Source organism: Neodiprion lecontei, chromosome 3 (genome assembly GCF_021901455.1).
Source record: "Neodiprion lecontei isolate iyNeoLeco1 chromosome 3, iyNeoLeco1.1, whole genome shotgun sequence".
In the NCBI taxonomy this organism is placed as follows: domain Eukaryota; kingdom Metazoa; phylum Arthropoda; class Insecta; order Hymenoptera; family Diprionidae; genus Neodiprion; species Neodiprion lecontei.
In genome coordinates, this window is record NC_060262.1 from 21,023,100 (window position 1) to 21,037,760 (window position 14,661).

Genomic DNA, 14,661 nt, shown 5'->3' on the forward strand with positions numbered 1-14,661 from the left:
GTTGGTCATTTTGAGTCATTACATACAATGTTAAAAAAATACGGGGTACGGTTTGTCGGTAAAAACGCATGCGAGCTCGGAAACCTATTCGATTTTGAAAAAGACAGCTCACCAATAGATCGATATTCGAATGCTATTCACTGGATTCCTTCTCTGGATTGCAATATTCACTTTACATTTATGTTGTTTGTTAGTAAATATGAAACAAATTTTTGTAATTTTAACATTTAAATTGTCACATCAACATACAATTTGTAATTTGTACTTTTTCTTTCAGTGAGTAATACATTAAAAAATGGTTAAACCAACCCAAAAGTATATTAGTTGACTTGCTGGAAATTTTTTTTCTAACCGTGAGTGGTTAGGTGCATATCGGCCAAACTTGTAGACATTTACAGGTTCGAATGAAGTAACACAAAAATAATATCTTTGCAAGTGATGACCGGTACAATGCCTTGAGGCAATATATGATTAATAGATACCGATTATTTATTTAATCATACCGAGGTCAAAATCTTGAAACAATAGTCGAAATACCGGAAAAGGTTAGTCTTGGGAATGTGTAAAAAAGTTAGCCATTCAAAATCCGTCAATTTAAGACAAGATGATGAGAGACTCGGCGACTTCTATAAATCATTAATAATGATTGAGTAAAGTTATCGATCTATTCCTGATTGGTCGATAATCGTTCTCCCCCATTTCCTGGTTTCTCTGTGTCAACATCTTTCTTGTTGGGAGGTTTGGAGAATGACGGAAAAAAAAGATTGTCTTGAGTTTAACGTGTAAATTAGCTGTGGTAGATTCGAATCGCGGTGTTTTTAGCACGATGCAGTTCCTCTATAACTTTTTCCCTCTTTTTGTTCTTCAATTTTCGGTCAATACGACAAGTCAAGGTTGCATTTTGCAACTAAATTTTATTGGGAGTACCCTCGCCTTGGGCTGAAACGTGACGATAATTCCGTTGTCTTCACTGGACCTACTTCCAAAAATCCGTGGAGTGAGAAGGTGACGCATTATCGATAAAACATCGAATTAAATTAGAGCACAGGTACAATAAAGAAATTACAATTAAATGAGAATGTGAAAACATAAAATGAAAAGAAAAAAATAAGAAAATACGTAACGAAATTTCGTAATTGTTAGGAAATCGAGGAAGGCGGACAGGTGAGAATTTGATGTCGGCGGGCATAGATGGATATTTCTCGCCAGAGTGGAGGTATCAACGCTGCTAGTCCTCCAGACCGTGGAGGGTGGTTTGGACAAGGGGTTGGCCGCCCCCGTTCGTCAGCCAATGAGAAAAGCGGAAATCCCGCCTCGCGACCAATGGGAACGGCGGCCTGCCGGGTGAGCCAAATAAACGGCGAGAAAAAAAAAGGCGAGAAAAAGAGAGAGAGAGAGAGAGAGAGAGAGAGTGATCCGGCGGCAGGGAGGGGGGAGGGAACAAGAGAGGTAGAAAAAAATGAGAGAGAGGAGAGACGGAGACCGGTGAGAAAAAGAAAGAGGGAGAACGAGAGAAGAGGGAGAGAGAAACTGGTGCCTACGCGCTTCTCTCTAATACCTACATTGCATTACGACGCGACGGCGGCGTTTCGTTGGGTTCGTAGTGTTCAGTTACTAACTTGGTGACTCGGGTCACTCGGCTCAGTGCGCTTCGATGCCCTATAAGCCCTCCGCAAATCTCCGGACAAATGCCTCTCACGCATAATAAACCGTTGGCATGGATTGGCGATAAATCGGTGATTTAAACTTTGTCGGTTTTATCGATAACTCTTGTGAGGAGGAGGATAATTCACTATGAACGCCGATAACACGGCCACTAACCAAACGTTGACGGATGGATGGGAGCCAATAGTGTGTGCACTTTGTGCTTACGACAGTACATCACCTGCGGTGTAACTAAAAACCAAATACGCAATACCGTGTTGTGGCGGTGGAATATTTTTAATGCGCGTAAACTTTTGTATCGAACAGATCGAACACTTCGAGCGTGGATCGCGAGTTTCGGAGGGAATCCGGCAGTTCTGTAATCGCGTTGTGTTGGTTACAGTGGCCGGCTGAAAGAATTGACAAAAACGTTCGAGAATGATTCGGATTTTTATTTTTGTTAATAGATAAGTGGAGATATGAATATAACGAATGTGCGAGAGTATCAAGAAAATGACGGGGAACATCGTGCAGGAGAAGATCACAACCGAACAGAGACTTGTTAGCGGTAATGTAACCTGTGGTTTTGTTGGTGGTGCGATAAATGCGTTTTCTCAGAATAGCAATTTTTCACATGTCGAATGAATCAGTTGCTCCGTTGTGCACATTGAACAAGATTCGATCACCGATGCGCCGATCGTCAAACTATAATCACAGTTTTCTGCAGAGTTCCCCTAATTCTCCTAATATTTAAACGTTAAGTGCATTGCGGCGCGGTGATAAAGAAAGAAGGAAATAAAGCGTCGATTACTACGGAAACTGTGACGAACCAATCAACAAAAGTCAAGTGTGCGTGTCAGTGTATTTAGTAAAATCAATTTTGGTCCTTGGATTCGAACAGAAAATAGGATTCCTCGACAAAGAAGTCGGGCTCTCTCCTCGCCCGAAATTATAAGAATAAACAAAGATTCAACAAATTTGAATTTGCGCGTGAAAAAACACGATGTTGGGGTGAAGGGAGTCCCGTGAAACCCGGCGAATGGTTGTTGGGCTGGGTGAGTGGTGCTCAGTGAAAAAGGGAGCGAAATTCCAGGAGCGAGTAGCCAGGATGTCTGATAGCTCGGATCACTTGTCCTCGCCCAGCAGCGAATGCAACAACCAGATGGGCTCTTTGCACCGCGGTGTCGTCGGATCCTCGGTTGGGAGTTCATCCTACAACGGGTCATCGGCGATGACCGGATTGCCCCTTCATCACCATCCCCATCCTCATCCGCAGACAATGACGCCGACGAATGGCAGTCCCCAGTATCCCCAGGAATTAATGTCCTGCGGTGCTTCCAGTAACGTAAACGGATCCGCTACTGGACTCGCCGTTCCTAGTAACGCGAACAATTTTAGTCCAGAACAGATATCTTGCATGTGCGAAGCCCTCTCGCAGAGCCACGACATCGATAGCCTGACAAGGTTAGTCTCTCTTCATTTTTAGAACGGGGGTTCCGATTTTAAAATTCTCTATGAAATTATTAAGGCCACTTCGACGTCCCCTTCGCTTCAGAATTTGGGTGAAAAGCTTGGACTGTCGTCGTTTCAAACCGTAGCTTCGCTTTGTCACGAGCGCGATCCGTCGCTTGAAAATTTTCACCTTTGCGAATTCGGTTGTTCATTCAGTGTTTCATGTGAAAATAACGTTTCGGTACTCAGATTCGCAGGAAAAAAACTGCACTGCTTTTGAAAACGGTTCCTCACGGTCTTTCGATGATACTTCGAGTCCAGTCCGTACTCTATACGCGTGTAACTGGTTATGGTTTTTCAAAATTCATCACGTCTCTGCAGTGACGTTGCTTATCGCTATTTACAACGTTTAGGCAAGTAATCCGCGCTGGATTCATTGTAAGTTAGATTGAACAAGTTCGCAGATTCTTCCTTGATTCTGCACTCCCCATGTTTATAATAATGATACGTAGGCAAGCATTATAGGAAACACCACGGTTGTGTACACAAATTGTTTTTCTTCAAGAATTTTTTGAGATTTGTTCAAGTTTCTTTGGCTTCATTTCAGAAACGCAACGACCGGTACGTATTTTCCACGTCTTGAATGATAAAATGATCTGTTTGTCAACTATTGTGAAAATACTATGATTCACGGAAAGAATATTCATTGAACAACAATCTGGCTGTGCCAAAATCTTGAAGGAATAAAACGACGTTTAGATTCTTCAAAAAAGAAACTTTCCAAATTGGTTAATGTTTCAATAAACAAATAATTTAAACATCGATATTTCGTCGATCAATTCCATTGGGCGGAGTTTCAAAATTTTCATCTTGAATACTGGAGCCGATCGTTGAAGAAGTATCTCACGTTTCATGCAATGTATCTATCGTGTGTTTTCTTTTATCGTAATTTATCGCGTTGGTTGAAACCAGGCGTTTTCCATCTAAAAGAAATCCTCTTCTTCAAAAGGTTTCTGTGGTCTCTACCACCTGGGGAGCTTCTCCGAGGTGGTGAAAGCGTGCTGATGGCTCGAGCAGCGGTTGCGTTTCACAGAGGCGCATACCACGAGCTCTACTCGATCCTGGAAGGGCATCCCTTCTCGCCACGACGGCATCCTGAGCTCCAGCAGATGTGGTTCAAGGCGCATTACCGCGAGGCCGAGAAGATCCGGGGACGCCCTCTAGGCGCAGTCGACAAGTATCGGCTCAGGAAAAAGTACCCTTTGCCAAAGACGATCTGGGACGGCGAGGAGACCGTCTACTGCTTCAAGGAGCGCTCGAGGAACGCCCTGAAGGCCTGTTACCTCAGAAACCGCTATCCGACGCCCGACGAGAAGAAGAACCTCGCAAAAAAAACCGGACTCACTCTCACTCAGGTCTCCAATTGGTTCAAAAATCGTCGACAGAGGGATCGCACGCCGCAGGCTAGAACGTGAGTTTCACAAATTATGGTCATTACAATTAGGGCTTTTTACCGCCGGATCATCCGTCCGAATTGAAAGAGTCGGGAAAAGTGGAAAAACTGGCTTTAAATAATATCTGGTACTGTTATTGGCGCCAATGACGGTGAATACGAATGGAACGACACATCCTTTCTGAATGATGGAATTGGTTTGAAGGAAATTCGAGTAATACAAGCGAATTATAAAATATTCACAGTTTGAGAAAAGGTTTCGGACAATTTCGAACTCTGGTGTTTCTGATCCAATTCTTATATTTTTCAACTCATTTTCCTCGTTAATCGGATCACCACGAATTGCCGTAAAACATTCAAGAAGTCTAATGCAATACAAGGTAGTTATACAGTTAGAATATAATATAAGTCTGTTGTACTATATTTGCACTAATTTATTCTTATCTACTCTGGACGTAACTGTTTGGAAAACTTTGTCAGTTTATCTGTGCCGATCATTGTGGTGAACAAAACAAGTCCAAAACCCCTCTAAGCATACCAAAGCACTCGAATTTAATCATTTTGAACATTCTAATCGTAAAATTGTGTTTCAAATTCTTGATGTCTTAGCTTGTGTTATTCGAATTTACTCAGAAGGAGAGTAGGGAGGCTTGATGTTGCGAATCGGGTTGTCCTTGCACGTGGTGAAAGGTAAAGACCCCCGCTTAAGATATCGCGATTTTAAATTTTTGGATTTTGGGGTGGTTTTGGGCTCGCGCTTAAAGTATGTAGAGGAGGGCTAGGTTTAGAGAAAACCCTTTTTTTAGATATCGCGCTTCTCCGAAATTTTTGCACTTTTTCACTGAAAAATAGCCTACCCGAAAGGGCTGGGATGAAAATAATTTTTTCCTACTGCCTCAACGGCTTAGAAATTTGGAAAAAGGCTATTTTTGGGAATTTAAAATTTGAGATATCCTTAAATCCTTCGGTGATTATGTTTTGTTCGACGAAACCAGATTTTTCGTAAGCTCTGAGATGCGTGCAATTTTTTTACTACTGAAAAATTTATGTTGAAATTTGTGAAAACTAATTTTTTCAACTTTCAAATGTTGATACATTTCATTGCTCTTTATTTCTCTTATTGCTATACAGTGAACACTCACACGGAACCGGAGGAATGAAAGCCAATATTAAATATTGTCTCATCAAATTATTATTAGAAGAAGAGAGTAGTATTTAAATATTTAAAAGTTGAAAAAATTTGTTTTTACGAATATCAACATATATTTTGGGTAGTAAAAAGAATTACACACATCTTAAGTTTTACAGGCACTTTTGTTACGTCGTACAAAACATAGCCACCGAAAGACTTAAGAATATCTCAATTTTGAAATTCCCAAAAATATCTTTTTTTCAAAATTTCAACGTTGTTGAGGAAGTAGGGAAAAAAATTATCAATCCAGGCCTATTCCGTAAGGTATTTTTTAGTGAAAAAGTGCAAGAATTTCTGAGAAGAGCGAATTCTAAACAAAGACCTCTTTCTCCATCGCCCTACTCTACATACTCTAAGCGCTAGTCGAAACCCATTCGAAAATCCAAATTTTCAATTCGCGATATCTCAGCAACCAAGGCCCATGAGATTGAAAATCAAAAAAACACGTTAAATCGGGGGTCCTTACCTTTCACCACGTGCAAGGACAACGCAGTTCGCGACATCAAACCGCCCTACTCGCCTTGTCAGATTTGCTTCAGTTCAGTTATTGCACAGTGGGGATATTATTATTTTATTCATTTTCACTATAATTAGCGCAAGTAACATTGCTAATGATTTTTTAACTGTATTTTCTCTGTTTCTAACTTTTGATTCAGGCCACCGTAGGTCCCATTCATCCTCATATTCATCCCATGCCAACTTATTGTCCGTAGAAAATCAAAATTTCGATATATCGTTTCACTTTTTGACTATCGTTTGACCCAGTTATGACCAAATTCGCAAATGATAGAAAAAGTGCTTTCATCTGTGCAAGCACCATTTTTTAAGCAGCAAAGTGTATCAGACATCAATAACTTCTATAGAAAACTTGCTCAAACTAAGGTTTCAATAACAAATTGACTACAATTGAATAGATTAAAGGTGAAATTAATAAATACACAGAGTTTCACAAAAGTTTCACAGAAGTTACACGCTGGCTGTTTACGTCCCTTGAAATGTTACGGTATCAATAGCAGTCATGTGTGAATCGGTTTAGGACTGGAGTAATTAAGAACCAATTAAAACGCATGTATCAACTCGAGATAATTATTAGTCGCCTTCTCAACAGACTTTTTCGTCCTCTTTGCACTTCTGTCTTTAATTTGCCATTCCAAAGGACACTCGGTGACAAATAGCGTGTAATACATTGTAACATATACACTTGACCCTCATTCTTGAACGACAATTTTGGTCAAGTACTTGCCAGACCTTCGTTATTGGTTTGCCAACGTTGTACATATATTGGGTGTGTCAGCTTTTACCCAGTACAATGAATGATAATCGATATTGTGACCAGTTTTGTTGTCTGGTAACGACAATCCCTGTTATTCTCAAAACTCTGAGGCTTTTCTCTTCATTTTCTTCTTTGTAGTCGGTAGTTATTGCACTGCTCCTGGTATGGAATACCATGCGTAAAGCGTACGTGCGGGACACGTGTATCCACGGGGGGTCCGACTTTTCAGCGCGTGCAACAAGTGTTTCTACATGTGTCACGAGTACGGGATATCCCTCGCAGGACCTTTTCAGGACCTCGACGGACACCGTACTAAATCATTTTCTACGAGGCTGACTCCCTTTCGGTGTATTTGTACGTCCGTATTAGAAATGCCCGCCGCGAACTTTGAGACCATTTCGGATCTATCCTCGGACGCATATGCAGCGTTGCGTTTTCGCAAGAGATGCGATCCCAGGCTGATACACAGATTTTAATCACATTTTTCAAAACTTTAGGTTTCCGTAAAAAATATTTAATTTCAGTATGTAAAACCAAATCAAGTTTTGAGATATAAAGGCATTTCATAAGCGTGTGAAATTCTTCTTCAATGATATTTTCATACTTTGGCTTGTCTGAAAAAGAGGTTTTACTTACGGTGGATTTGATAGAAGAATTACATATTCGTGTTTTTGACGGATTCGTATCTGGAGTAAATTCATGGTGCACAATTGATTCCTGGGGATCGAATGTGTCGTATTCAAATAAGCAAGTTTCGGTATGGTGACATTGAAAAAAAAATGCTTGCAAAATACTTGACGCACAAATTGAAACGCTGGCAAAAAATCATCATGGCCGCCGTTTTTCTACTGGATATAAAATTTTGACGGTATACGATTCCTTTTCCACCCTCATTACAAGTTACCAAGTGTTATTTTACGACGATAAAAATGGCGACAAGAATCGTTTCGCGGTAATATTCCTCCTTCGATAATACCTAAAAATTCTTCATGTATTTCGATCTTCCTGTGCTGATGTTCATCATGAAATCGGTCGAGTAGAAAGGGTATGTACCTATCGCCACAACGGCTGTAGTATATTCGCGTCGCAAATGCAAACAAGTATTAGAGTCTTAAAAAAATTGACTATGGTTTAAAGAAAAAAATCCCCCCCCCAAAATACACGTAATTAAATTTCATTAAGGTTGCCAATGAGGAATTCGACATTACGTGTCGAGTGTGTGCTGCAGGGTCACGGCTAAGAAATGGGCAACACCTTCCCCTATCAGGAATACTTCTGGTTAATCAGACTAATCGTAATCTATATCCGCTCCTGCCCCCGTCGCTCCTCTCCGTTAATTATTATTCACCCACACCGGATTTCGGCACGTACAAACAGAGTGCTCACATTCAACCTGCATGGTGGCTACAAACATCATCAAACGCGTTATTCAGGGCCGAGTTCGGGCTACATGCACATCGCATCTCTCTCTCTCTCTCTCTTTCTCTCTCCCTTTCTCTCTCTCTCGCTATGTATCTGTGTACGGCACCGTTGCCTGGCGTTGTTATGGCTACGAGAGTCCGCGGTCATGGCTACACGGGGAGCAGCAAGGAATGATTCGAAATCCCCGCAACGACCTGCGAGCCTAGTCAGAGATCCCGAGCCGTGAAAAAATTGGATCCCGGTTGAGCGGTCAGTATTGAATTTTCCAGCGGGCTATTTGCGCGGAAATCAAATGTATCGTTGAAATTGATTAACGTTCAATACGAGTTATTTCTACTGATTGCTATCTTGTCATGTGATTGTCATTGATTTCCAGTATACCAAGTGGTTTTGAATTGAGCTCCGATTATTTCTGAGCGCTCCAAACGATCTTCGGTGATCTTTGGATTAGATGGAGTCACAGGAAATCACACCAAATCACTGAAAATCGATGAGAACGCTGGGAGGGCATCGGACGTCTATCGACTGGACATCAACGACAGTAGGCGAAAAGTTGGAGGTCAATGGGTTATTATGAAATTGAACCCGTTTGAGATTTACCGCAACACTTGCGATCTTCACGATTATCGATGCGCGTAGCGTGATTTTTTCAACGTTTGCAGCATGTGATTTCCAATGGTTCCAGTTGTCGTGACTGATTCTTGCAATCTTCTGCATTCAAGTTTCTTGGATTTACAATTTCACTTGTAGTTATTAAATTTATGACATTCTTGAGCGAATGAAATTTTCACTTCCATCTCACCTGTCAAACTTCATCCCGCGCCGAATCCGGTCTCACAAGAAATTTTTAGATTACACGCAGGGCTCGTGGAGGCATATATGTATATATTACGTATTTATATATATACTTAACGGACATGGGTAACACAGTGATCATACCTACGTACACATGGGAATCTTCAGTGGCCGCAGCGTTACGCCCCATTACCGTTTTATGGTACGGCCTGGATTCAGTTACATCGGCTCTAGTTTCGCGCCATTTATATACCATGGCTTCTCTTTCACCGCTATACCTATGTCTGCAAATTTCACTAATTGCATTTCGAGCCGCCGCTCTCTCGGCGAAAGCGTCTTCTCTACGGCATCCGAAAAAAATTTTGACGTGCTTAATCAAACCAAGAATTTTTCGAATCTTAATTACTGCCGTGTTTCGCTCAACAATGAAGCAGCTCATTCGGTTTTAGGATCTGCAACGTGAATAATTTAATTTTTGCGAAACACTGGTAAGACAGATTCAATTTCTACTTTCACTTTCGGGTCATTTTATTCATCGTCTTTTGAAGAACGAAATTCGACGAGTAATTGCTCGATAATATTGTGTTTTCTATATTACATAATGAAAACCGTTCCGTAATCAACTCTTTTACCTTTCACATATAAATCCACTTTCGAGAGAATTTTTTTTTTTTTAGATTCTCGAGCTTAAACAGTTTTTGAAAGAGGTACTCTGCCAAAATCTGCAACAGACAAGCGATCCCTGAAATAATTGAAACAAACATGACGCGTTTCGTTGAATGTCAACCACTTCGGATGTCTATGAAAGAGGACTTTCCCGTGCGAATGCTACACAAATACGAGCCGTCGACAAAAAAAAGACGTGGTTTTTGATCCCGTGTCGACTTTTGGCCTATTTTTCTTTCTGTTTGTTTTTTTATTTATTTTTTTTTCTTTTTCGTCTTTCCGGAGGATTTCAGACAAGGTCAAACGGGATTTCTACCGCAGGAAAGTTTGCGGCGTGCGGGGGCGAGAGTGAGAGAGGAAGATTTTGAAACGGGCACTGGGCCCACCTCATGTCACGCATTATTCACGCGCTCGCTCGCAATCTTGTTTTAAACACCAGAGAAAGAGAGGATCTTGGGAGGGCGAAAGGAGCTCCTGAAGTTAGGCGCTAAGAACAATGCGATAAATGACCAACGGTCGACGGTCGACGGACGACGGGACCAACTTCATACGATCGCAGATTCCGAGAAGGCTTCTTGGACGTGACTTCAACATGTGGGACAAACATTAAAAACTACGGACCTACTGTTCAACGGCTCTCCGGCTCTCCGTTGCATGCTGGGCGGCTGGAGGCGAAAAGAGAGCAGAGGAGAGGAGAGGAGAGGAGAGGAAATACTCGCACGCTGCGCCAGTCAAGCACCCCTCTGTACTTGCTCGTGGTTGATTATTAGATTTTAAACGAAAACAAAACTGGGACACTTGCTATTCGGACACGTGGCTTGCACGCTCCTTCACTGTCCTCTGTCATTGCATGCCCCTCGAATATCTTTGAACTTTGACACACAGCTAGGAAATTAAGACAGTGTAATTTGTGTTCAATAATTTACGCAAGCCCTGAAATTACACGTTTGTACGTACAATAGGGTGTTTGAGAAAACAGTAATTTACGATCTTCCACGTGACGTGGATGGCTCATCCTTTGACATAAACAAACTTTTTATGGGGTGCATTGGTGGAAAATCGCAAAGTATTGTCTTTTGAAAAACCCTTATATACAATGAAGAAAAGATGCAGAGTAGCTCGTTTCTGATCGTTAAAACATCTTCAACCTGTAGCTAAATTCGTTGATTCGACAAATTGGCTGAACTTTTGTTAATGAAACCGTTAATATTGTTTTCGTACACCTTGGTTGCTGTAGCGGTGGTTCACCAAAAAATGCCTAAAGATGATGACAAAATTTTCCTTCCCCTCCCTCCTAAAAAAAAGAAGAACTGTGATTGACTTCTTTTAATAAGAACATGCTGATGTTGAATTGTTTTATTAATTTTAAGAACTTGGTTTGCTAGTAAATCGATTTTGAAACTTATGATGTAGCAGGCGGCGAAGCTCTTTCCCCGGAATAATACACACAGTATTCTGAAAGTTTTATAACTTCAACACAAGTTCCCTAATTTGGTTTTCAAATTTTTGCAACCGTTTAATTATATTCACTGTACTCAGTGTGAATTTATTTATCGGATTTTATCAGTATTATTTAGTTACCAATTTTTTTTCCACTGTATAGCCCATTAATTAAGTTGACTGATTCCTTCATTCGAGACATCTTCTAACGTGTTTAGGTTGAATATATTTTTGAACCGACTGAGTGTAAGGAAAACGCATTTCGAGGGTGATGAACCTCTTTGAGATTCGAAATTATTTGGTGATTTGATTTCAATGCGTTCAGGGTCGGTAGTAATTTATGGAAAATAAAACTTCTACATTAGGAACAGAAAATATTTAAAAAAAAATAGTGTTTTTTATGAGGAATATTATACGAGGATCGGATCAAGATTTACCAAAATTTTATCATTTCACGTTATACAGACTTTCTTCCTAAAAAGTTATAGCCCGAGACTAAACTATAATCTATAAAATAAACTGGATAATGTTTCATAGAGATCTTGAAACTTCATCAATATTACTAATTATTTGTCGTAAGAGTAAAAAAATTCAGTTTCGTATCTAAATCCTAGAATAATTAGAAAGGTAATAAATCTGTAGTTTCTTTATCGGTCAAGGTGGGTTTATATTAATCATCTCGAAATAATGCTTCGAATTTTGATATTTCGAGGAATATTAATAACCTTCATCTCAATATCAACGGAAATTAATGAATAAGTTTTGGGAATGTGCGAAACCTTCCTTCCGCAGGACCAAAAAAATCTCGTTAAAAAATTCACCACTACTTCATGCGTAAGAAATATACACAGAACCTTTGATTACAGTGACATGTTGCCGCTGAACTGCCAGAGCGCCCCGTCAAACGGAGTTCAATCGGTGAACGGATCGGTATCTTCGAGTGGCGGAGGAAATCACCAGGCACTTCAGCCCCTGGACTCGGGAAGTCCGAGTCTTGCGATGTCGCCGCTCTCTACAATGGGCATGTCACCGGCGGCCCTGAACCCGTGTAGTCCGATGGGCATGAGTCCTATGGGGCCTCATCATCACGGGTACGCGGCCCCAGTCACGCCTTCCTCGGTCCACAACGGCGGCCTGAGTCCCATAAACGACGTCAAGTCTCTCTGCTACGGCCGCAGTCTTTACGACACGAGTAAGTTGGATTTGTTCATTCTCCGACAACGAGTATGGATTGCACATTAGCAGGAATTTAATAATAACGAGAGAATACCTACACTTTTCCAGTTGTAATTTATACGTGCCACTGATTTTTTCTGTAGCTAGTAGATTTTCCAGCACTGTGAATTTAGGTGGGTACTTTAATTATTGTGCCAAGGATAAATGGTCCGGTCTGCCTAAATCATGATTCAAGAAATGAGAATAAATTTTTTTTTAAATTTATAGCAATGTCTTTTTCACCAATGATATTAAACACGAATTTAACAACAGTCAACTCGACTACGAAGTAGAAATGAACCGGAGTAAATTTCAAAGACACAAACTGAGATATTAACAATTTGAGGAAAGTTTTTACTGTCAGTGCGTTCGAAATGCTTGTTTTTTATCAGATTCTATTTCTTTTGGGTTCATTTTCTTCGCTTACCAGATACCCGAAAATAGATTGATCACATTTAAGAAATTTATATTGTATTGTAGTATAGTTATGCAATGCACAAATGGAGCTGCACCAAGGGAAAATTCTTGGCGTGGTTGCTGTGCAGTTTGGAACTATTTTCGTATTTTATTACAACTGAAAAATAAGTATAGTACAAAATGAAAATGGGTTTTGTAACTGTGATGGTTTAAAGTCGGCGCATCAATAAATTGATGTTAAAGGTTTATTAAGTTCAACAAATCTAATAAAGTAAACAATCAGATTTAATGTTGCTATAAACAAAAAATGTAGTATTTATAACCGAGTGACACTAAATAGTTAATAGTATCGTATTTTCTTACAACTCGAAACACTTTAAACCATTATTGTAACGATGATCATTGTACTAGATTTATTTTTAATACCTGACATTAACAAATTGAGCTTTTCTCAGTCTGTCAACGAACACCTGTTACACGTAGTTGGAATGCTGTCATAAATGATATTGCGGAAAATTTTTGATTTTTTTTTTGGCCAGTGACTGTAGCAGAATGAAATTTCTCCGATTTTAGTGTGACTTTTCTGGTTCCAGGTAAGGATTTGGAGCAGAGCTCGGTATACTATTCGAGCCACTCGAGCATGCATCATCAGTACTACCACCAGCAGTCCCACCACCACCAGATGATGGCCGGACCCCATCACCATCAGCAGTCGATGCCGACCGGTTACGAGATCATGTTACCACCGCCCCAGCACTCCATGTGACCCATGGAGGAGCAGGACCATGATCAGGAAAACGGGGAAGATGATCAAACGACGGACGAAGACGTTCTCGCAAGAATCCAAGCCTTTGCTTGACTTGCGGGTGTTGCATTTACCATTGAATCCAAAGACTAATCGGAGGTGTGAAAATTGTCATTGCGCGTCACGGACGAGAACGGAGGAAGAAACCGGCACGTTTGGCTTTCGCGTGAGTGACAAGCATGGCCGCTGGTTCTTATAAATACACACACGCGCACATTTCCTACATTCGGTTCTCTGGAGGTGACGCGGTGCGTGTTACCTGATCACGTAAAGAAAGGAGTCCGAAGGACCAATGAGGACCAAAGAACGCGCGTTGCCCAACTGGAGAGAATGGGAGGGCCTCGGGAAACAGGTTTCGAGAATCCATTACATCCGTCCGTGTTGCAGCTCCTCTTAAGCCAGCGTATGCGAATGGCAGCTGCCTTTCCATGCAGTGTGTCGTGTTGCGGACCTTTTGCAAATGGTGCAAGGGAAATAAAAGTATAAATCGAGAACGGGAAATGAGGGAAGAACGTGGGCGGAATAATGTATATACCATTTTTGGTTGCCGCGTTAAGGGGTCTAGGAAAAATCGCAAGGGGTTACTTGAAAATCTTCTTATAGGTAAGGAGATTATGATACAATACGGCAAAGAAATAGGAAATTAAGTTTTATAGCCATGCGTACTACAGTACTATATATATATATATTATATATACATATATAAAAATTAAATAAACAAAGTATAAAGAAAAAATGCTACACATATATTTATACGTGTATATCCCAGTGTGAAACAAAAATTCAGCGCAAGCCTTTCTCTGGTTTAATTTAATTCAGAAAAAGATTAGTTAGATGTAAAAATAAATAAAGGGGAAACGGGACGATGAATTAAAAAATCTACGCTA

At 40.6% G+C, this 14,661-nt stretch overlaps 1 protein-coding gene across 1 annotated transcript; it reads left to right on the top strand.

Moving 5' to 3' along the window:
• The first annotated feature begins 1,601 nt into the window (after positions 1 to 1,601).
• Positions 1,602 to 14,427, top strand: LOC107227412 (homeobox protein six1). Its single transcript, XM_015668542.2, has 4 exons — positions 1,602 to 3,108; positions 4,106 to 4,567; positions 12,204 to 12,529; positions 13,563 to 14,427. Exons 1-4 carry the CDS (start codon positions 2,684 to 2,686, stop codon positions 13,733 to 13,735), a joined length of 1,386 nt encoding a protein of 461 aa, XP_015524028.2. The 5' UTR covers positions 1,602 to 2,683; the 3' UTR covers positions 13,736 to 14,427.
• The last annotated feature ends 234 nt before the right edge of the window (positions 14,428 to 14,661 follow it).